Raw genomic sequence first — 24,649 nt, 5'->3', positions numbered from 1 at the left:
GGGGTTGAACAGAAAGCAGCATGGAGTATCCATTCCCACACTGGCAGTGCCTGACGTGCGGTGCGTGGGGAGGGGGCTGCTGAGCAGGCCCGCTCTCAGAGCATCGGTCCTGGTCCTTCAGGGGTGGGGAGCGGAGATGCTCCTCTGCTTCAGAGGCCGGCTTGGGGCGGTGCTGGCCCGGCATGCGGGGGGGGGGAGTAGATAACTTCTCATTCTGATTTTGGATTCTTAATCGGATATGAAATAATCGATTGACACGCGGATATTTCTGTCCAATTACGCGCCAACATCCGGAAACAGGGCGGAAATTAGTGTGTCTACCCGGGTGTCACGTTTCCATCACTGCCGATCGGAGCTGGAGCCGTGGCTATTGCAGAGAGTCATTTGTCCTGGGAATGAATGCCGATTGTAACCTTTCTCACAAAAGACAAATATAAGCGGGTTTTTCTATGCAGTGGAAAAGAGGTATTCAATTCTCTTTATTTGAAAGAAGAAGCTCCATTTCAGTTATGGAACAATTGAATCGCACTGTTGGTGATTGTGACAAAGTTGTGAAAGAAGATTGGCATTTTATAATTAGCCTTCTGACTCCACTCTTACCAGACAGGCAATGGAAGTAACCAGCAAAAACAGAACTGATCCATCAGTTTCGTATTTTAGTCTCCCCCGCCCCCAGCACAGCTCTCTGTGAGGGCATATCTTCCGTGTTTGCCTTTGAACGACTTGGATGCAATGTTGAGCGTTGACTCTAGAATTCCAAGAGTTAACACAGAAGTGTAAGTCATTTTGATGGCTTTGTGTTTGGTTAAGTAGCTCTTGCAGTTTCAGGCTGAACAGGCTCGTTGTCCATCATATAGAACCAGCAGTCTTGCATACCTTAATCCCTAGCGCTATGAATCAGGACTAAAGTAGTTGTTTTGATTACAACAGGGTTTCCCAGTAATGAGGTTTAACCTCCGTACTTATGAGTGATTCCACTGTTGCACAGGCCATGCTTTGGATCTTGGTTTGACATGCTGCAATTTTGAGGTTTTGATGGCAGCGAGCATTTCACCCTGCATTTCCCACAGAATGAGAGGCTTCTTGTTTCCATATAGGTTTAGCTGTGTTGTAATTAGTTTTGTGTGTGCTGCGTCTGGGAGAGCAGAGGGGAGAGGCGAGGTTTTGAGGAATGAGGAGAGAGGGTGGAGAGAGAGGTCTGCAGCTAATGGGAATTGAGTTTCTACAGCGAGAAAATCCGGAAGAAAGAGGGATGGATGTTAAGTAAAACAAGAAAAGACCTCGAGGAATGAAACGGGCAGTGGCTCTAAGAAATTTTTCCCAAGGGAGCTTCATCCTTCTCCCACAATGATTATCTGTTGGTTTGGTCTGGCAAAATGAAAATGCTTCGGATTTCAGTTCTGTTTGTCTACATGCAATCGAGGAGGTTGATCATCATCGGTGAAGAAATCCACCGCCTAGGATTATGCAACTTTTGTTGAAATTGGATTTTTTTTTGGAGACCTTGTTATGTGTGATTACAAAGCACGCAGTATTTTTCAATCATCTTCCTTTGGGTCTATTTGTGGATCTTTCCTCTTTTTATCGCCCGCTGTGTGTATGAGTCAAGCTAGAATGATCATGAGGAGCAGTTTGTGTGACTGTTGGGGGTGTGATGAAATCGTCCCACTGTCAAGTCACTGGAATACATAAGTTATAACCACACCTTCAGGGTTATAACTCAGAATTAACTCTAAACAAGTGTTGGACATTTGTAACTACTTAGACAGCTGGTATCTGTGAAGACGTAGCTCTTTGAACTCAAGCCTCTCGGATGGGGAACATAGGCTGGAGGAGCCAAGCCTCCTTGGAGGATACTGACTCCTCACTACAGGAGGATCTGGATGAGGACACAGGTAAACAGAAATATCCAACTTCCCTCGTATATACTTTTTAGAAATCTCACTTGCTTAAAATTGTCCGCTTCTAGTGTTTTAATAATTCTGTGTTTTGGCATACAGGCAAGTTAACTCTGAAATCAGCAAAATGCTGTTGGGCAAATATTTTATGCATATACGGTGTCTGTTGAATGGAACAGGAAACAATTGCAATACAGGTTTTGTATATAATTTGCTTTGAAAACAGCACCTCCATATACATGGACATCTGCAAACATTAACATATAATCATCAAGGAATAATATTTGGTCTTGTCTAATGCTTTGAAAATAAAATATAAATTAAATAATGTTTACAATTTTAGAACGTCTTGTATAATACATTTGATATCATTAAAATTTGATATCATAATTACTCATTTGTTATTGGACTGTTTTTGCTATATTTAAGAGTGGCTATCATTAGCCTATGAGAGCTTTTTAATGTTATCTGTAGCATAAATTATACTTTGATCTGCATGTTTCTCTCAGACTGCTATTCATCGCCAGTTTTGGAACTTTTATATAAACTATAATAGGCGTGCAGACAGAATGAAACACAGGGGACATTCCTTGCTGTTCTTTTTGTGTCGTGTGGCTTTTTCAAGGGTGCTCATTTGCTCTGTTGAAGTCTTGGGTGGACCCAGCCAGAAGAGGCTGCTCTGCAAATACGTAGCCTTCCCACGCTGCCTGCCTGCCCGTATTACCGTCTCTATATTGTGTACGCACTCACTTTGGCTTTCAGGTGTGAGTATTAAATAGATTGTCCAAATTAAATTTGTCAATTCTGAACATGCAGGCATTTGTTTGGCTGAAGGTTGGGGGTTGGTTTCTTTTTCACACCTAACTGTTAACAAGTAGGTGTGAAACTAGGGTTAACTAGGCTTAGGCGATCGTGCACAAATTTAAATTGTCAAATTGCGCCCCCGGTGATTGCCGATAGACGATTCTATCGGGGGTTACAGCAAAGTCGTCACATTCCATTTCTATGGTCATAGTTGATTCAATCAATGGGCATCCCTTCACAATCAGGGTTAAGAGAAAACATAAAATCACACATACTACAGCCGATGTGTCACGATTTTTAAATAAGTATAACAAACAAAAAACATTGATAATTTGTCCTGTACTTGTCTGTTTGAATGTTGTAATTGCTATTTTTTGTCATTGTTATATTATTGATTTTTTTCGAAGTAGGGATGTTAATAATCAACCATTTAGCCGTTAACTGACAATAAGAATTTTGACTGATTAATACAGCTAAACAGGTAAAAACAATATATATATTTTTTTTAAGTTATCAAAGAAATACGTTTGTTGCATGGTAAAAGAAAAATAGGCTGTGGGCGTCTCTGCCCACATGTATGGGTTTAGGGAGGGAGATCGGAGTCGTTCTGGCAGTGGGGCGCCGACATGGCGTGAGTTTATTATGCTTCACAAAACAAAAAGGCTCACTGGCCAAAACCGGAACATAAAATAACAATGATAATTAATGTCCCTGTTCCTTGGTCGCGGTCCGGTCCGCAAGTGTTGCAGCAACCTACACAATGTGACCCCCACTGAAAGACAAAACCACACATAAGAAAACTCTTCCAGCCGCGTCCGAACAATCAGTGCTATAGGGGCTGATCGGGCAGACCCGGTACAGCTGCGCCACCACAGGGTGAAGCCAGCCCCGTCACCTGCCCCGTCACCACCCTCGTCTGCCACATAGGCTATACAATCTATCTCTTAAATACAACTCATGGGGGCGACACGTGCGACCACACGTGCCTTTTATTTCAGGCACATACGAGGACAGCTTACGCAGCCCCTTGCCGGGTGATGTCCTTTCCCAACCTGGAAGTGCTGGCTGCGGTAAACTAAGCTGTTAACAAATGAAAATGCTATATTTATAAACAAACTGTTTAAAATGAATTAACAGTGTGTGACTGGATTATATATTATTTAAAGTTATGCCATAGTTTTTTCCCCAACCTAATTGTGTGTACCCTCTAGTAAAAATGTGATTACTCTATACTTTGAACAAATACTCACATCCAAATCAAGTACTCATGCCCATCCTTAACGTCATCAACAAGTATATTGCCATTATGACAATATTATTATTTTATAGAACATATTACTATCGTACATTTTAATCTTGTCTGATAGCAGTTAATGACATTTAACAAGGGTCGGCTAAAAATTCTAAAAATGAGCATCCCTAGCCAGAGGCCAATACTGTTAGTAAAAGGCAAATAAAGTTGTACTGACGCTAGCTACCTGTTTCTTCTACATGTAGTAAAACGCGATCGGCTTGGTTGTCAACTCTCACCATGTGTTGCAATTTAAATTTCCAGGGGTGAAATTGTTGACTTTACTTTTCACTGGCTCCCATGCTCGCTCCCACGTGCAGATACCGTAAAGCGCTGTGACGTAAAATATTGCCGTAAAGCAGTTCAGCCACTGATTTGTGACATAGCTCAGGGGAGGGAATCTATGTAGAGCTGTCCTTTCACGTGAGCGCCATGAAATCACTCGATGTATTTGATTTCCCCGTTGTTTACACTCCCACCCACGTGCCGATAAGATTGCCATAAAGCAGTTCTGCAGCTCTGAACTTGAAATCAAATACATCTCTTTGTTAAACAGTAACTGCTGATTGTTCCGACGGCCCATTATTCCGAAACCCCAATAGTCGGGAAAATGTCGGGTTAGAAATGGTTAAGTTTAGGTATAAGCTTGAGATGGTTAAGTTTTGGTGTAAGCTTTGAGATGCTTAAGTTTATGTATAAGCAAGCTGGTTCCATTTAGGTATGAGGTTAGAGATGGTAAAGTTTGGGGTTGAGTCTCGTCCATGTCCAATACATTTTTCGGACTATTGAGGTTTTGGAATAACACCATGGCACAATGGCATGGCACAATGGCATGGCACCTGTTAAAAATGGACTTTGATTGAACACGGTAAACTGCACTCACATCTTTCAATGCTTGACAGGATTTTTATCGACGGATAAAAAATATAAACTGTCTGTCATAAATGTCCTTTGATTGACGATATAATCGTTAATCTGCCCAAGCCTAATGGCTGCTAAACTTATGTTGCCATAAAATTGGGACACTGTAGAATCTCCACTCCTGCTGTGGTCCAGGTCTGAGGCTCAAACGGAGCGGCCAGTAGCTAATATTCTACGGACCGGTGGTTGAGAATAACTGTGTTTGACGGCTCACATCTCAGGTAACAGTGTTTGTTATTAACGTTTGTCGTGAGCTGCCTTTTTCCTCTCTTATGCCGTCTTTGCTGAGCCACCCTGTTGAGCTACTGCGGGTTCCATAATTAGGCAGTTGAGTCCATCGTTGTATAATTGCACACAACTGAGTGCCACGATATGATGTTTTGAAAACACTCTGTCTATGGTGCGTTAAGCCTAATGAATCTGTGCATGCGGCCCATTGGGCACAGAGAGTAGATGAGTGGGTTCATGTGTCCCGTCTTTCTACCCTGGCCAGCTGAGTCTTCTCAGCTGTGATGATAATTCAGAATCAAATAAAATGAGTGATGGTGTATGTGTTGCAAAGTGGAATGGTGTCCGATCTAAAGATCTGTTGGCAGCAATGCGACAGGACAGCCACCTAGAATAAAGTGGATGAAACATTTTGTAGTTCGAAAAAATGCTGCTCATCTATTTACTAATATGTATATGAAATTAAGGCCAAGTAATATAATAGTGAAATGCACATGTCAGGTATATACAGTGACACTATATGCTTATGAATTCAAACCCCCATGTTTAAGAATCCAACTGTGGTTTGTTACACAGCTATTTGAATTAAAAGTATATCAGACTTAAAACTCTGATCTGATCTAGCTCCGTCTGATCACAAACCTGAGAAACTATAGATTAAAGGGTAAAATTTGGGGCGTCGATCGTAACAATGTTGATCACAACATGACACAATCTTAAATTCATAAAGTTAAGCATAAGAAACAAAAGCTACTGTCTGAGCTCAATATAAATAAAGTTATGTTTATTTATTACTCATCAAAATTATTCCAAGAAGTTGATAGTACAATCCAAAGTTGCTACATACATACAAATAACTGGGCAAGCTGAGCAACAAACCTTAATTTACCATCAGAATCATTCATGATGGGCGGAGTAATTCTCGCGTCTTTCCCCCCTTTTTTTTTTTTTTTTTTGTAGACTACCAAAGAGAATGGACCCTTTCATAGAAGTGTCATAGCAGGGCAAAACCCAGGTCTAGCTCATAACATTTAATTGTTCTTTGTGTAATGGACAAACCATTTCAGTAGATGCCTCCTACTTAAACAGAGTAGTACGGTCTTAATTAAGTGTTGAATCAATGGTTGTACGTTGTTGGGCGTGATCAATTTTCCCATGTTGAATAGATTGCCAAAACAACGGGGGGGGATCAATTCTTAACAACGCTTTTACCTTTAATCTGATCACTGTTGTTTCAAGTACATTTTGCTATCTGGGAGCTGTTGGGCGGCTACTGCTTATTCAGTAATCTAGAGGTGGTAAATCCTACTAAATATGGTTAACTATGGTTATTTCAACATTATATCTTCAATTTATACTATTTTTGATTCATCCTCATATTCTCAATTCTGAAGCATATTTCAATGCCGGATCAATATTACTTAATATTACATTTTCAGTTCACAAAAGTGTACCAGTGTTGTTCAGTAGTGGATTTTCAATACTGACTAAAGAATAACCCCAACTGTTTGTCAAAGATTAATATGCTGTATATTAGGGCTGTAACCGACTCAGGATTTTATCAGTCGAATCAGATTGTATACCACCTTGCTATCTGGGAGGGGATGGAAAAAGGCGTGTGCAGACCTGCATGATGAAGCAGTACATGAAATTCCAGGTCTTTTATTATAGTCAGGGCATTTCCCAACTCAACTCTGTGTATGGCCTCGGAAAGAAGCATTAAGAGTCGAACGGTGGACTTCATTACATTTTTTGGGAGTAGTAATTTTCCACAACAGGGCTATAGAATTATCGATCATTTCATGTAGTGTGACCCATCACAACCGGAGGTCCTCACATTAAGAGTTGAAATTGTCACATGTGACGAGAACTAATAGGTGATACAGGCAGAGTGGGGCAGCAGGGATAATGCAGTCAGTAGTAGCAAAGCAGGCTGTAAAAGTCGTCAAATCTAGGTTTACAGCAAGAAAGCACTAAAAACCTTACATAGTCTGCAAACAAATCCTTTTTATTATTCGGACAAATGCAAGAATGTGTATGCATGGGTTTGGGTGTGTGGTGACTGGTGATTGTGGGGGGCTGGCAAATCTCTCATCTGTCCCATCAACTATTGCATAAAATACATACACCCCCAAGGCGCAGAGTTTTCTTTCTTCTCAAGTATGTCTGCCTTTGCTTGACCCACTTCTTAGCATTCCTTCTCTCACCCACCCAAGGATTAGGAAAACTTTTCGTCAAAAATTGTAAGTCATCGTGTGCTGGTGTTGAGAAATTGCAACCTCTCGTCATTTCCAGAGGTTTTGGACATAAAAGAATTGCATGTTAAAATTACATTAAAACATATTTAAGATTTAAATATGTTTTCAAGCATAAATATTCAAACATATTTAAAATGTATTCATAGTGAGAATAAATTGCAGCATAAATATGAAATATAACTTGAATTAATAAGATGCATGCAAGATCAGTTTCTCAATCCTCCCCTGTCCACATGTTATACACAGAATGTCAAGAGGGTGACAATTAGCTTGCTGTTCAGACAAGTGCAGCATTGTATATCACTCTACCATGGGGAGAGTGGCACCACTGCTTTTACCCCTTGCGGCCATTTCTCACACAAATGCCCCCGCTTACTCTTCATTCACCCAGTCTCTATCTCTGTCTTGCACTCAAGCAGTGAAGTGATTGGTCCTCATGGCTATTTGTCTGATGTGTAAAGCACTGTGTCAGTCTCCCATCTCAAGGGCTTCATAGTGTCCATTTGTCTCTGGGTGTGTAACAACCTAGTTGTTTGTTTGCTGAGAGCTCATGCATTCATCTCTGTGGATGAGGGCTGTTTTAGCGCTCTCACTTTTAGTTGTTACTTGATGTTAGAGATACTGACAGTAAGCACGGATATTTATAGCACTTTGTGGTTGTTGGTTTCACCCCTGGTGAGTATGTAGCCTGCTCTCGGTCTGCACTGTTTGCAACACGCGGAACGGCGCTCTCAATTAAATGCAAAAAAATGCAGTTAACTACGGTAGCCAGAAGGTCACCTCAAGGATCAGACCCCTGCAAGCCGCTTTGTGACTGCTGTTAAGGTGGAGCAGTGTGTCTGTGTGTGAGGCGACAAAGGCATGTGGATCTTGAATCTGTGCTTGTCTCCTTAGCTATACAGTATGCCTGGCTGGCCTTGTTGAGGTGAGTCAGCGTGGGGTGGATCTGCTGTGCTAAGGTTTCCTGTGTAAAGAGGGAAGTAACAGAGCCAGTATGTTTGATTGTTTGTGTGTTTGTTTGTGTGTCTGTGTGTGTTTGTGTCTGTGTGCATAAGGTCCCATTCTTGACACTCCATTCTACACCGGTCCATGTCCCGTCGCCCATGGTGCAACTCAAATGTTGTTGCACAGCACCAAATAACTTTCAGGTCTCTGTAGCCTCATCATTTACCATGGAACGAATCAGCTACCCTTTCCTTTTCTTACAGATAATTCTCCATAGATAACCCAACAGACATCAGACCAATGGCTTTAGCACCCTTCGTTATGAAATGCTTTTTAAAATTTTGGTACTTTAACAGATGGTATAGTGTCTGCAGTAGAGGAATAAATAGAGGAATCACCGAACGTATGACAAAAACAAAACTGGGATTACCTGGTAATAGAATAGAAAGATACGTTGACACGTGCACACGAGTTATTAAAAACAAATAAACCGGTGGTGTGATAAGATTTAAAAAAAAAAAAAGGAATGCCATAGATATGGTACCCAGAAGGGAATTGCTTCTATATCGTGCAGATACTTTGTTTGTGAGATGGTATCGCTTTTATATCCAAAGTTGCGGCGCAAAATGTGTAGAGCAGTATTTGCACGACAGGAGGAAACATTACAAATACTTCTGCCTTTGGGTAGACCCTCCAATACTCTGTCAGCCTGGATGTTCAGACAATGTTTTACATCTGAATGCAGAGAAAACAACACATTGTCACAGATTTCACACTAGTACCACCCCCACTGTACAATTTGCCATCTGTGAGAAAAGAATATATAATAGAGAAGTACAAATACTTAACGAGTAAAGAGTCAACCTCTGTAGCCGACTGGTTGAGTGCACGCCAACTGTCATTCATTGCTGATTTTCTTTAGTTATTGCTGATTCACATGGAGTTTTAACAGCCTGGAATGGCTCTCTCAACAACATCCAGAAGCTTAAACTGGAGAGGGTGATATTGCAGAGTAATAACATCTTTGGGACTCAGCAAATGACCATAAAGCAGCAGTAGACAATTTATTTGCTTTCACTTATTCTGAAGTCGGTGTTGATTGCACAGTGTAATGGCGATAGAATAATGACACCATCTGTGTTTGGGTTGGTTCCCTATAAGCCTCGACATCACTATGCATTCGGACTGCCGCCGGGTACGAACTCCCACGAATATGGCAGCGACGTTCACGTATCGCAGCAAGAACTGAAGGGGTCAATGCAGCATCTATGTATATATGTCTATGATTGCGCGAACCAAAATAAATAAAATGGTGACCATTTCAATTGACCTCTTCAGTGAACATGCTTCTCTCTTATTCCCAAAGTGTTAGTCATTTACACGGAGTGCACTGAGTGATCGTAAAGCGATCCGGTTGTCTTTGAGTCTTAAGTATGAGATGTGCCAAAATATAATTAATTAAATAATGGCGCATGTCTGTTATGTGCTTCTTTAGGTTATAGCAATATTAAAGACAAGTTTGATTGTAGTTTTGACATGGGGAGGAGATATTGAGAACAGGTGATGTGAAGTCCTGGAACATAGGCTTTCTTCCAATAGGCTTTCTTTCTCAGGCACTCTATTTTGTGTTGAACCTATGGCTCATATACTATTGAGAATATCGAAAAATATATTTTTGAAAATGGGCCAAAATGGTGTAAAAAATAATCGGTGTAAAAACTAGACCCAATGGCGTCCTCTCAATTGCCTTGTCCTGTGATGAATGCTTCAGAGCGACTCTTTGTGTAGGCATTTTGGTCTGCCCCCCGTACTGTATAGATGCTTGTGTGGTACTGGTAATGCATTGGTATTGTGTGTACGTTGGCTGATTGAATGACCCATCCCTCAGGCCTTCACATGGCCTTCATGTTACACCACTTAGCTGCTGTGCCAAGTGCTCCCATTACCTTTCAGTTACTCTTATACCCACTACTACATTGACCCAGATTTAATCCACCAATCCATCCCTTCTATGTGAGAGTATTTGGAATATTATCATAAATATAACTTCATCTTTATGTCCTGATATGTACCTGCATTCCACACAGAACATGCTGAGGTCAACCTGTGTGTGTGTGTGTGTGTGTGTGTGTGTGTGTGTGTGTGTGTGTGTGTGTGTGTGTGTGTGTGTGTGTGTGTGTGTGTGTGTGTGTGTGTGTGTGTGTGTGTGTGTGTGTGTGTGTGTGTGTGTGTGTGTGTGTGTGCGTGCGTGCAAGCAATATGGAAGATCCAAATGTATATAAACACCAGTATAATCCAATAAAGAATAATTAATATTGAGTATGCTATCACTGGTATCTTAAACCCTGAGGGAGTTGTCGTCTGATTTACTTTTAACTGCCGTATTGTCTAGCACAATGTGGTAAACCTCAGTTGGATTCTTTAACATAGTGTTTTCAACAAAACTAAGATTATTATATACAGTATATTAGCATGTAGCATTGGCATTAGCTGTGTGAAGCTGTAGTTATTTTTCACAGTGAGTACATATGTGTACTGTGTACTTGTGTATATGAGATTGGGAACCAAAATAAGTATGTTTAATGGGTTCAGGGTGTTGTTTTCTCTGACATCAAGGCCACTGTGTCATTGATGTAGAACGCTTCTAGTGGGAGAAAAACCCACGTACCCCAGGACCACTCAGTCGTGTAAGCAACACACCATTAAGTAAGAAATGACACTCCCCAATAGGGTGGGGTATTGTTTAAAAAAAAATGACGATACCAGTATTAATACAAGTACCCTCAAAGTGATACAGAGTACTTCATTCGATACCTTTTTTTTTCTACTATACCCATCGTGTGTATGGAAGTTGCAGTTGCGTAAAATGCCACAACTCCTCCCGATCCAAATGATTTTTACACGAATACATTTTGAAAGTCTCCAAATGATTTGAAATATTTCTTAAATAACAGTACAAAACTGTACAACGAAGTATTGTTTGTTTTAAGACGGACTTGAAAAGTTGTGAGCCAATCACACGTCGCATTAAATCGAAGGAGGCTTGCCGTGATTGGCTGTGAGGAAAAACCATACAAATAGCCATTTTTGTTCTAGATCTGGGTGCAAAAAGGATTGGATGAAAGGATTGCTGGACTGGAGAAGTTTCGATACCGGTTGGTATTGGGTTATTTCAATGGGTACCTTAATGGTATTGAGTACCAACACCCAGCCTATACTCCCCAAGGTACAGATAATATAGTTTGAAGAAAGGATGGCGTCAACTCTGGATTGAGGCTGCAGTGAAGAGAGGGACTTTTGTTGACATCGTAGTTTTAACAGAGGAAGTGCCGAAGCAGAGAGAGTTCTAAATGCACACAATACACGTCTGATTGCCCCACCCTGTTTTTCAACACCGACTTCCAGGCATACAGTATATTAAACACAGAATATGTTGACCGGGTACTTTATTTGAGTCAAATGGTCTTTAAATGCAAATAGAAGTGCTGATCTCATGCAGGGCAAATACTGCTTCAATTGTAAACATGATTTTACGATCGAGTTAATTTGCGTTGAATGATGTTGCGGAACATGTAAACTCAAATTCAAACTTTAATGCTTACTATATCCAACATGTTATGGAAAGCCCTGAAGACATATTATTTGTATTTGTTGGATTGTTAGAACTGGCCAAAGAATGTTAAAGCACTCAAAGCCTATGACTTACTGCATTACGTCGACTTACTGCATTACCTTTTTTGGAATCAGTTAGTTAGTCAAGTAGAAATTCTTTGGTAGCTACTGTGTTCAGTCTAAACATATTGTGTGTAGTCACCGGGTGCGTTGCATTGACATTTCACTGAATCTATGTATATGTACGTGACGAATAAACCTCTTGAATCTTTTAAAGAAGTAGATCCAAATCTCACAGCTTTCCATTAGGGTTTATCAGTTCAACATCAGGAGTATTGTGAGTAATTACAAGAGAAGGAATTCCCCTAGCGAGGCACGTTATCAGTGCATCAGCACGACAGCTCATCTCTGGTTCCACAGCCTGCGTCGAATTCAAACCAATTCTAATGGGTACAATATTTATTCTCACCCTCGCACACGCAGAGGTGCCAGCGTCCATATCAATACATTCCAAACAGACATGGTCGAACGTGTTCCCAGTACAGTAGTTTGCTATGGATCCGGAGCTGTTTTGTATTATGGATCTGTGTTATGGATTGGCCGTGTTCTCTAGCCATGCTTTGTTCGCCCTGGCCGACCGGGCTCTCTGTTCCTCTACAAGCCAGTGTGCAGCCTGCCTCTGTCACCACATTGATATTTACTCCTAGCCGTTGACCTGTAGCTGATGGAGCTGATTTACGAGTCAATGGCATAATTAAGTGGGACGTGTGTATGTATATGTGACTTCTGACATGTGTTTTGAATGATGGATTGTCAGCCATAATTGAAACCTAAAGACGAAAATAAAACGCAACATTTAACTATATTCTGATGACCAAAATCCCAGGAAAATATCAAGTCTCGTATCACAATATCGAAAATGTAACAATATGTTTTTATTTACCCTGTATTATCGTTCCTTTTTTGAATGAGCGATTATAAGATAGAAGTAACGTAGTAGTCCAGAAACAAACGCTTAAGTTGAAAAATGCAAAGTCATAAATGATCCCAAACCAGTGGCTTGTTGAGATATTTTAGGTAAAATAAATCAGTTGACTCCTGGAAGCTCCAGGAGCACAATAATTGGTGGCATTATTGCTTGCTTGTTTCTCTTTTGTCTTCTCCCATTTACTGGAAGAGATACTGGCTGCATAATCTGGCTGGCTCAAGACCCAGACTACGCTTTTTTTTTTGTTTTGTTTTTTGTGTGTGCGTAATATTTACAGAAATCAGACGAGATAATCAGCTGCTTGTATGTCTTTGTCACGGACACACTCCTTTTTTTTTTTTGCTACTCGCAACCAAGGGTTTGGGCGGAGGGAACGGTGATCGGAGAGCACAGAACCGTGGTGCGGCGATCGACAAAGAAGTCAATGCCACTGAACTTCAACGTCAGTGCTTTCCCACGAGGCGAACAAAACAAAAATTCCGACGCGCTGGTCTTTCTGTCGGGGGCATGCGTCGTGAAGTGTCTGTGACGACACAAAATATCTGTAAAAAATAACCGATCGTTATTCCTGAAGCCCCACCACCTGTCGGTTGGGGTCCGAATCAGACCGATTTTGTGGAGTCTGACGGGGTGTTAATCTAACATTGTGTGTCTTCCTGTTCCTTTCCTGTGGTTCAGTGTTGAATAGCGTACTCACTCGGCTCAGCTGGAAAACTGTAAACTCACCACTGGGCTTCTTCCTCCATTACTCCTCTGCTCAGCGATTAGCCAGGGCCACACTCCATTCCAGGCCTTGTTGCGTGCAGACAGTCTTGGCTCACGAGGAAGATCGAGCCTAATAAAGCCCTAAGTGTTGCTCATTAATAACAAAATAGGATAAGAGGATTCATAACTAGAATAGAACACAGCCGAGGAAACAATCCATTACAAAAGTCTATAAATAATTCCCCTAGCACTTAACTATTTTCCTGTTTTTTTTATTTTTTATTTTTGCCCCGATTGCTCATTCCAAGTGTATGCGGCTTGTTTTCCATTTTCTCTGTCTTGCAGGTTTGCCCGTGGAAACGTCGTCTTTGGCCGGTCTCTAATTATAAACAATAATGCATCGACAGTATTGGAAGGTGCACATTTCTTTGAGTGTGTCCTCAATGTCTCTCTCAGGTTCTGTGATTATTTATAATTACAAGGCTGTGGAAGCCAAGACTCGAATGTCTTTGGTTCTAATTACATGTGAGACGGAAGCAGAAATGTGACAGCATCTTGCAATAAGTCCAGATGCTGAGAGGCAGAACAGGTCTCAAAAAGGTAATTTATTGGCCATACAGAGGGCAAGAAGGTACGAATGTAACTTCTATGTCTAGCAGCTCAGCTTTTCAATTTGTATTGTGTAGCTTTCCCTATGCGGTACCCGTGTCACCACAAAGCCTAGAGAGATATACGCTTTTTTTTTTTTCTTTAATGCTTTTTCCGTGTTTTTTTTAGCTTCACGATGCTTATAGCGCGGTCTAATGAGATCCCCCCCCCTCAAAATGTGGCGCTTATGCATTTATCAACAGGGAATTTACCATGACATCACAGAATTCAAAACCCTGTCCTGGGAAATAACAGATTTGCTCCAATAGGAAGCAATATCTGTTTTTCCTCCAGGAGAGGGACATGGGTGTGTACCTCCATTGGGAAATTACACAATCCACAGTTTCTTCCAATAGGCCGATGAAAACCTACGACTTGATTTGTTAAATTCACTGATATATACGAGGTTATGATAATGAAATTATTTGGTACACATTTTGACATGTATTTTTTCGTCATAGATAAATAGGCGTCAATATGTGACTGGATCATAAGACTATGTGGATGCATATTTTTATGTTGTAATATGTAGCAGTCCGAGCAAGTTATCCATGATGATCTTTTCTCAGCTCCTGTTTGCTAGAAGTTTGCATACACTCTCTGTGTTTGCATCGTTTCCTCCAGATGCTCCAGTTTCCTCCCACTTCCAGTCATGCAGGACAAGCTAATTGGCGACTCCAAATAGCCGGTACATGTGAATGGGATGTGACTAGGGCAGATGCTGTATGTGCCTCCTTGCCTTTGGCCCATTTTTAGCCCGCGTCGGCTCCGTCCCTGCCTAACCATAACCGGGTAACATATAAAAGACAATGGATGGACGGTCGGCAGATGTGACACATTGCTGCTTCGATTGAGAAACTTCTGCGAGTTTCTTATTCAAATCCGATACATTTTGGTCGCGCTTGACAACTTGAAAGTTAACCCCTCTCCACATCTCTCATGCAGGAAGAAATATCCAATCTTAAAAGTGACTCATTACAGCAAACGAGAGACGTCGCTCTTTCCACTCACGGCCACGCTTCTTGAACTCACGTCCTCCTTCACTAACTCGCTACCTCCACTCCCCCCCAATCTCCCGATTTTCCAACTCTCCTATAGACTTAACAGACGGCACACTGGCCTCCGTGGCCTCTGTTGTCATCTTCTGGCAGCCTCTCCCCCGTGTGTGTGTGTGTGTGTGTGTGTGTGTGTGTGTGTGTGTGTGTGTGTGGTGTGTGTGTGTGTGTGTGTGTGTGTGTGTGTGTGTGTGTGTGTGTGTGTGTGTGTGTGTGTGTGTGTGTGTGTGTGTGTGTGTGTGTGTGTGTGTGTGTGTGTGTGCGCGCGCGCGCCTACGAACCCACACAAACACGTTTGAATAGAAGGGTGTTTAAACTTGCACACACTCACCTCACCTAGAACAGTCCTTACTTTCGGAGTTCAGCGCGCGGTGACAGCTGTGTGTAACTGTGAACAAAAGCCTCTGTTGCATCCTGGGCAGCTACTCTCTTATTGCCCCCCTCCCGTCTTACCCTTTGCTAGGACTGGAGGACTGGAGGGCGGTGAGGGGGAGACCACCAGCTGTCCTGCAGCACTCACACCTGTACTGAACAGGAGCCTGGTCAATCTGCCAGTCTGTTGCGTTCCCTTGGCAGATCTCAAGCTCGAATGTCACCGTTTTGGTATTCAATATCCCAATTGTTTTTTTTTTTAACCTAGATTCTTGCATTCGCTCACTAATATTTCCGTGTTTTATAAAATCTGCACATTATGTGTATATACGCAGTACATTGTGATTCGTTCCCTATTCACAATATTCTTGAAGAGGCCGCCTTACGCCGTGTTTCCGACCACGCAACTTCGGCAGAACTGGGTTAAATGTAATTGTACGTCATGTAAATGCAAGCTAACCTTCACAATCCGTATCAATCGCGACGCTCGGAAATGAAAGTGTATCTGTGAGCTGTTTGAGGCTGTGGTTAGACAACAGAATGCACAGTTCTGCCGTGGGTTTAGAATTCTGTGGCGGGGGGGGTTGGGGTCTTCATTATCTTACCGCTGTGCGTAAGCACTGTTCTGCATGTAATTAAATGCCTTGTGTACACTTTAGTCATCAGAATGCTCTATGAGCTTCACAATATATTTTTCTTGTGACAAAAGAAAGGAAAATATTGGACAATGAGACCCTTATCATTTACTTTTTTTTTTTTCCTCTGTTTTTTTTTTTAATTAACTTTACAGCAAGGTGTGTGTGTGTGTGTGTGTGTGTGTGTGTGTGTGTGTGTGTGTGTGTGTGGCACTATTATGATACATATTCTAGTAATTGAAAGCCCCCTTGGGCTTCTGCTGTGCCACAGAACTCACCCAGGCTTGGTTCAAGTTGCTGTTCTAGCCAGAATAGGTGTTTGTTTTAAACATGCCCAAGGCCTTGCATAGCAATAAAATATTTAAGCAATTAAATGCCTTTAATGGGTTTGTTTACTGTTTGTTTGGTATATCTCAAAAGTCTGCTTCCGCTCTACCTCCCAACGGTGGTTTTGCTTTGCATAATTTAATATGAATCTCTGTGATGCAATATATTTCTATTGATTGCCTCATTCCTACTCAGCCATCAGACATTGTTTTGTTATTTTTTTCTCTAGCAACTCCTACTCCCTACAAAATCTACTGTATATTGAGTTACTAAAGAACGACTGTTATAAGTAATAAAGCAACTGTATTTCTGTGAAATCCTGAGTATAAATAATGCTGCATGATTATCCAGCCACTCTGGCAAAAGTTGAGTCCAACCTGATCGTCATGTATTCTAAAGACCAGTGAAAACACATGTACTTGCTGTGAAGGTACACCGTATACAGTTGGCACATACGGAGTGGTCTATAACAGGGATTAGTAGACTTGCAGTAAAACTCCCTGTGGCCTGGCCAGCCGAAAAGTTATGTTTTCTGTGCCTTCTCGCTCTTTTTTTTGTCACTCATTCCATGACCCGCTGCATTGAGTCAGAGACGTTGCAGCTGATGACCTCACTGCCTTGCAACTGTGGTCGGCGGCAGGCAGGCAGCTGGAGAGAGGTGGCCGGCCCTGGTTTCTCTGCAGTGGAGACAGAGTTGTTAAACAGCCTACGTGACTGTGACAGAACGCTTTGCAATACATGTTACTCTTCCTCTACCCTATCCCCTTTTTATTTTATTTTATTTTTTGTAAGTTTTGATTCAACGTTTCCTCAAAGACTCTGGCTTTCAGAGACATTTGTTACCAAGGGGAAGTTTCCGTTCCCTTTTAAAAGAGACGAAGAGGAAGTGTGTAGAAAATGGGACGTAGAAACGGAAGCGACTAAACAGCAGTGTGGGCTGTGGGGGTAGTGATGTACGAGGATCAGCTGTATTGATCTGGAACTGACTCACTGCTTACGTCACTGCTGCTTCGCTATGGGCAGGGGTAGCAAAATACAGCTGTAACCTCACACACAGTCCTCCTGGGCATGTACCGTATAGTCAATGGTTGAATGATAACGTCCTTGATATAATGGATGTTAGCCACACCCCTCTTGTACTGAGGCCAGTAAAGGGGGGGGGAAATGGGATCAGATGGGTCGGCTTATTTTTGACTGGTTTCACTTGAAAGCCTGTGTACAAAAGCACATCATCCACCCTGCATGTTTAGCCGCGAAGTGGAGCCATGCCAAACTGCTTGTACGGTTCTGTCACAGGTATCTATAGCCGCAGGGTATTAAAATAACATTACACATCGAGTGGCTGCTGGATGTCTGCTGTAATCAGACACACCCTCTCCAGCAGCTTTCTGACTCTGGTCGAATGCAGGAGTATTTATACTAATGATCCTAATAGGGGTGGGGGTATTATGCCTTACCCCATGCTCTTTTCACCTCCCATTCCAAAGCCCCTCTTTAGTTTTACTTTTTATTCCTTTAATCCACTGGTAATTTCACACCATTTACACACGCAACCTGGCTGCCGTCAGGATTTTTTTTTTTTTTTTTTTAAATGAAAAAGAAGGTGGGGTGTTTTCTAATTTGGAGTGATCAGGTAGCGTCTCTGTTTTAAGGGGCACAGCCAGGCGAACGATACCTCCCAGAACTCACTAAAGGACGGCGTAATTATTCTCTAAGAATTAGTTTAACATATATTTGAATCAACGAGAAGAGCAAATTGATCTGGCAAAGTGATATCCAAGCCATTTTGGGGTCAACTGGCGGAACCGAAATACACAAGAAGCAGTAAAGCTCTTCTCTGGGGTTGAATTGAGCATGCTGTAAGCCACAACACAGTAGGCAATTTCACAAATTGCTGCTGAATACTTTGCTTAATGAATTAGCAAGTTGTCTTTGATGCGTGCCCTCTGCTGCTTAGATAGTTACTTTGCAACAAAAATCTAATTATTGCATGCCCTGTTTTTTTCCCAAAGCCATGAAGCAGTTATCCTAAGCAAATAAAAACTTTGGAAGGGCGTGATTTGTTTTGTTAGGCTGTTTTCTCTTCACACTCGTGTTTCGCATTTTAAAAAGATTAATAATTGTTATCGGCACCTTTTTACTGAAGAATTTAGCTTTCTTGGGCTACGTTGGATGACGAGGATGGGTAACCAAAAACGAAACAACTGTAGAATTGAATACATAATGTGATAGGCACATGAACCAGGGCGGCACAGCTTCTAGACCATGGGGCTGGTGGATTCCTCCGGATGGTAGTGGAACGCCAAATCCTGCTTGCACCAGGTTGAGGGGAGATTAGAGCAGATAGAGGTGTCATCTTTGTCAGCGATTAAACCATGTCCGTAGCTGGCTGATGATGGCGTTTCCTCTTTATCCCTGCAGCAGGTTTGGTACAGAATGTGACATTCAGAGACGAGGAGACAATGACGTGATGGTAAATTCCCCTGGGATTAGGGGTGGAGGGTGGGTGGGGGTAGTCATCCTAACGATAATATCAACACTGAACTCTGGGGGAATTCTGCTAAATCACCACTCACAATACTTTACCATAAAGTGAACTCCCTCTTGACAAGAAATACACAATTTTGATTTATTTATTCTTTTTAATACACATTGTACTGATGATGAGTGGATTATTCCAAACCTTTTCTCTATTTTTCCGTGTCTGTCTGTCTGTCTTGGGGGGGCAGGTGGGGTGGTGGCAGGGGAAAAGTGATTTCAAATCTCTATTGTTTCACATTTGGAAAAGGTTCCAATCTGACAGTTTTTGTCAAAACGTTGCTCGTCCTCTGAAACGAAATCCGTTCCTATGTGTGTTGATATTATTGTATCGCCTCGTCTCGCTGCCTTATTTATTTTTGGCTGACTTATTTATATTCCGCCAGTCCGCCATCTATTTTTAACATGTTGGATATTTTACTCACTTTATTGACTCTTCTTTCATCCCGTAGACTCGCAGCGGTCCCATCTCTCCTCCTTCACCATGAAACTGATGGACAAGTTCCACTCTCCCAAGATAAAGAGGACGCCGTCCAAGAAGGGCAAACAGTTGCAGCCTGAGCCTGCAATCAAGAGCACTGAGAAACCTGTTAACAAGGTTCGTGTGAGGTCCTGTGTTTTTCTGTGTATGCGTATAGTACACTTAATATTGGGAAACGGGGAGGCTACAGCAGATCAGCTGTCATACATGCAGATATCTTGAACAAATTGTGTTGTGGATAAAAAAAACTAAATAAAAAATCTATTTGTAAACAAACATCAAATCAAGTTCAAGAGATTATTTCTCACAGATCCCCTTTCACATTAAAATCCCTGTAAAGCAGAAATAAATGTGTTCTCAGTTTGTCACACTACAGAAAAATGTGTTTTTAACCACCCAGCCAAATTTGAATGATAAAGAAAATCAGCAAGTATATAAAATTGGGTTTGGCTCTTCTGCAGGCCATGTCGGGGCTCCGCGGCCTGCTAGCATGCAGCTAATGCTAACGTACCCAAACCCTGTGCGCTCAAACCAACGGGGTGGTTCTTTTTTGTCACGGGTGTCCGTGGCATGAGTTGGCTGTCTCCCTGAAGACTTTTACTCCAGGTGTTTATTCCCAAAACAGCGTTTTATTCCAAACTCCAGGCTGTTAGAGAAGTTGATTTCACCACCGATGTTCAGTTTCAGACGGTCTGACCTGGTTTTTATATAGTGTTAGGGGAGGCGGCTATTCAAGATATGACCGCTCTACATCAGCAACTCATGATTTTGCCCCGCCTAAAAAATCGGAACCACAAAAGTGGTGAGAAACAGTATAACGGTCTCACTCCACAACTCAGTACTACATCATTCAGTCTTTTCACATGTCTCTAACATGTATAATGTGTTTAGAAATAAATCACTGAATTACTTCACAGCGACTTTAACAAATCACATATAATTATCCTATTCTTTTCTCTATTGTTTTTAATGAGACAAGTAATTTAGAAGTTCTTGTAATGTTGTACCGTATTCTTGTACTACTAAAGCACCATAACGTCAGGAAAATATCCATTTACGCCTAAACCTTGCTTCATGTCCACCTATCATTGCATCAACAAATCTGTTAAGATAGATACTAATGCTCTAATATTATTAAGTTGTACTAACTGACCGAGTTGTGGTCAAATCACTATTGGTCGACCAAAATGGGTTTTTCAATGGCCGGTGCCAATATTAAGAGAGCGGGGAGGGCGATGGCCGATATAGAATGCGGATATTGTGTTGTTTATTTTTTGCATCTGATACAATACAACAATTTAATAATAATAACAAATGAGACACAAATATGCTGAACTTAAATGAACATTTATTTAACTCTAATGTTTTTGTCTGTGTTGTCTTTGCAGTGCACTTATTTTAAAAAAAAATGTATCGACTAAATAAATGTCCACAGGTAATCAAAAACATAAACGTAAAAAATATTTTTTTGATTGAATGAAAAATAATTATTAACAATAAAAAAAAAAATCATAACAAAAGAACAAACAATCCCCATTACAGAAGTGCAGGATTTCTTATTTACAAGTAAAGTATTTACACAAAAACATCCAGTTTTTACAAAATGGAGGCCCATAGCAACGGAAAGCAATGCGGAGACCGTGTTACGCGGCACGGGACCGTCGGGACACACTCTTAGTCGCAGAGGCTCTGCACTTGCCATCTCTAATGAGCGAAGACCATAACAAACCGAAGGGAATGAGACAGTGAAGATAGCACTATGATTGTGAGGAGGCGGGGCTATGTGGGCACTGCAGCGGTGTGTGTGTCAACTCTCTGTCAGAGAGAGGGCGAGAACGTGCAACTGTTACCGGTACATTGATAGTGCGTATTGAAGCGGTTAAGAATATACAGAATCAATATGTATGGGGAAAATAGATCTTTTATCCCAGCACATTTTCTGTTTATCGGCCTTGTGAGTGCAGGCATCGGCTGATGGCGATTATCTTAAAATGTGCAACTATCAGCCCAATTAATAGGCCGATTGATCAATCACCACTAAAAATTACCAATTTAGTTTTAGCCTGAGCTAATAGGCTTTTGCATTGTACTTGTTAAGAATGTGAAACTAAAGAGAAATGATCACCCACGGTGGTAATATTTGTAAGCAAAGACTCGTGCATGCAAATGTAAGATGGTAATTGCAGGCTTTGTATTTATTTACACTTTTTAATTACCATCCATTGCCTAGTCCTGCAAAAACCAATCTGCCTATTTTGCATAAGCAACACTGCACTCCGCTCCAAAATAGTTGCTGAGGGGGCTGGTCTGATGTGGTAATTTGTGGCAATTGACCCCCTTACGAACGCAACCTGATCAAGATTCATCCCTGTTTTTTTTTTTTTTTTTTGTCTTTTACAAATGAAAATATTTTCTTATCAATATTGTTTTCATGCATTGCAGCTGCTTTTGCCCTTAACTCTTGTTTCTTGCTGATGTTTTGTTTTTTTTCCCTTTCATACCTTACACCCTATATTGACCTCATATACTATCTCTTTCCCAGCTATTCATTGTTGACCTTTTTGGTAGCCAGCCATTTTCCCGGCTAATGCTTTGTCCCGCTATTCTCTATTGTATTCGTGTGCAAAAGTGCCACTGTATTTTGGCAGGTGGTTGTGATATATATATATACACACACACGAATGGACATCTTTCCCCCTTCATCTTTTTGTTTAATAGGAACATTCCAGCCAACCGTTTGTAAAACACTGCGGAAACTGATGGCTGTGGTATAGCGCTGGAGTCATGCCACATTGACTTAAACTGTGACTGGGGTAGACCGTGGGATTACCACGGGGGTTAAGAGGCTAGGTTCCAAATATTAGGCATAGGATATTGTGTTTAATATTAGCTTTGAGCCCTGCACACACTGTGTTAGATGCATTTGGAGGTTGTCTAAAGTTCTTCCCTGGTATGGATTTGAATTGAAGGGGGGGGGGGGACTAAATGTATGTGTTCCACCAGTTTACAGTGTACCACTTTATTTCCACTGACTTGTAGAAGGTGAGTCGACTGGAGGAGCAGGAGAAAGAGGTGGTCAGCGCCCTGCGCTACTTCAAGACCATCGTTGACAAGATGGTGGTGGAAAAGAAGGTGCTTGAGATGCTACCAGGCTCAGCCAGCAAGGTGCTAGAGGCCATCCTGCCGTTGGTGCAGCAAGAAGCCAGGATACAGCACAGGTGAGATCCTTCTTGTGACCGCAGCTCAAAAAATACAAAAGTATGTCCTTTTTTCCCCCCCCTTTACAGATTATCTCTACGAATGAGATTTTGGTGAAAATGTTCTGAATGTGATTTCTTCAGTGGATGTTAACCCTTGAAGAACAATCTTGATGAACACTTTTCTCTCTCCAGTGTTCATCCTTGAATTCTCTCAGGTCTGGAAGGATGTCCCCAAATGGGCTCCATGGCCTATTCACAAAATCAAATTACTTTTAACTGCCTTAACATGACACTCATTTTGTACATAATAAAATCACTAGTAAATGCCATGTAGTAGAGTGGTAGCACATTGCCACTTATCCCATATTCCGCATATAATAAAATGTTTTATAATATGAAATCACTATATGAATTAGGAGTGCTTACACTAATAACATCTAATAATTTATTTAGAGTAACTTCAGATGGCTTGCTAGATAATGTCATAACATGGACACTGGCCGAAAAACTGACTTTTACAGAGCAAGCTGGAGAACAACTATTCCATTACATTACTTCACCTTTGAACCATCTCATTTTGTAGTTGGCAGCTTTGAACCTTCCCATTTCCATCGCACATCAGCAGTATTTGCTTGGGTCCTACGCAGTAGGTATTTGTAGCCAGCTTAGCGTCAAGTAAGCTGGAGTTGGCAAGCGGGTTTGCCTTTTGCCTTGAGAGAAACAAGTCGCAAGTTCAGCAAAAAAAAAGAAAGGACACTAAATGCTTCTGCAGGCAAAAGTGTAATAAAGTGTGGTGTTTGCATGACAAGGAGCCTTCCATCGTGTTGAAGTGACTCTTTTGTGGAACGGCAACTTGAAAAGTCACACGCCAAGCTGCTTTCCAACAGTGCCACACGAAGGCTTCCAAGTGCAAATAATGATTCATTTCTGACGTAACAGATGTTTGCCGTTGTTTTCCCTCTTTGAAAAGAAATGGTTTTTTGGTTTTTTTTTCTTTGCACAACTCCTCTCTGGTGGTGTTCCTTTTGGCCTGTCGGGATCTGTACAATTAGGGCAATCGCTGCGTTCACAATCTCTGACATAATGTTTGTTGGAGTTGGTATAAATTGGGGACTCGATAGAACTAGTGAAAGAAGAATCCCACTGAGCTGTATGATATCTTCAGGTGGGGCCGAGATGTTGTGACTGAGCATAACCCAGGATGTTAATGGCCAAAACAATATATATGAATAATTACACATCACAATGCTTTTGACGTGGCACCTTTAGGAAATGCCTGAATGAGTCAGTGTACAAACTATTTGGATTAAACAACTGTTTTGTCTGGAAGGAACCTCGTCGGAGAGTTTGTGGAATGAGAGTCCAGGCGTGTTGGAACTTCTCTCTATTCCTCTTTGTCTCACCCCTGCCAGTCGGTAGACACGGAGCTACGAAGGTCAGGGGTGGCCTCCTTTTTTTTTTTTTTTTTTTAATTAATCTTGCAGGCCCCCCGCACACTTGAGAAGTGAGGGATGGATGTTACAGCCTTGAAGAGGCGGTAATATCTGAAAGGTTTTGGCCTCAAACCCTACGCAATCGCGTTGGATTCTTAGATATGATCTGTAGCCGCAGGGCGTCTTACTTCCCTCCTGGCCTGTGACTAACTAGTCTCCACAAGATAGTCAACTCAATCATAGCCGGCCGCTCCTTCCAAGGAAAACCCAGACTTTGCAGACAGAATTGTAGTATGTGTATGTTTGAATC

The 24,649-nt window shown here is 41.6% G+C and overlaps 1 protein-coding gene across 6 annotated transcripts in view; it reads left to right on the top strand.

Moving 5' to 3' along the window:
- Positions 1 to 24,649, top strand: part of rapgef1b (Rap guanine nucleotide exchange factor (GEF) 1b) — a gene marked incomplete at its 5' end in the record, with an annotated part of 51,297 nt that overhangs the window by 5,424 nt on the left and 21,224 nt on the right. For 4 of the 6 annotated variants that reach the window (XM_080017973.1, XM_080017976.1, XM_080017975.1 and 1 more), the window contains 3 exons: positions 1,814 to 1,895; positions 19,678 to 19,823; positions 22,746 to 22,924. In XM_080017973.1, coding sequence (XP_079874099.1) covers positions 1,814 to 1,895; positions 19,678 to 19,823; positions 22,746 to 22,924 — 407 coding nt within the window. Of the gene's footprint in view, positions 1 to 1,813; positions 1,896 to 19,677; positions 19,824 to 22,745; positions 22,925 to 24,649 lie in introns of those variants that run through there. The other 2 variants (XM_080017977.1, XM_080017974.1) reach the window with 1 other exon arrangement.

The sequence above is a fragment of the Zeus faber genome (assembly GCF_960531495.2).
Source record: "Zeus faber genome assembly, chromosome: 17".
NCBI lineage: Eukaryota > Metazoa > Chordata > Actinopteri > Zeiformes > Zeidae > Zeus > Zeus faber.
Note: the sequence above shows the minus strand (reverse complement) of the source record. Positions and strands in the feature narration are given on the sequence as shown.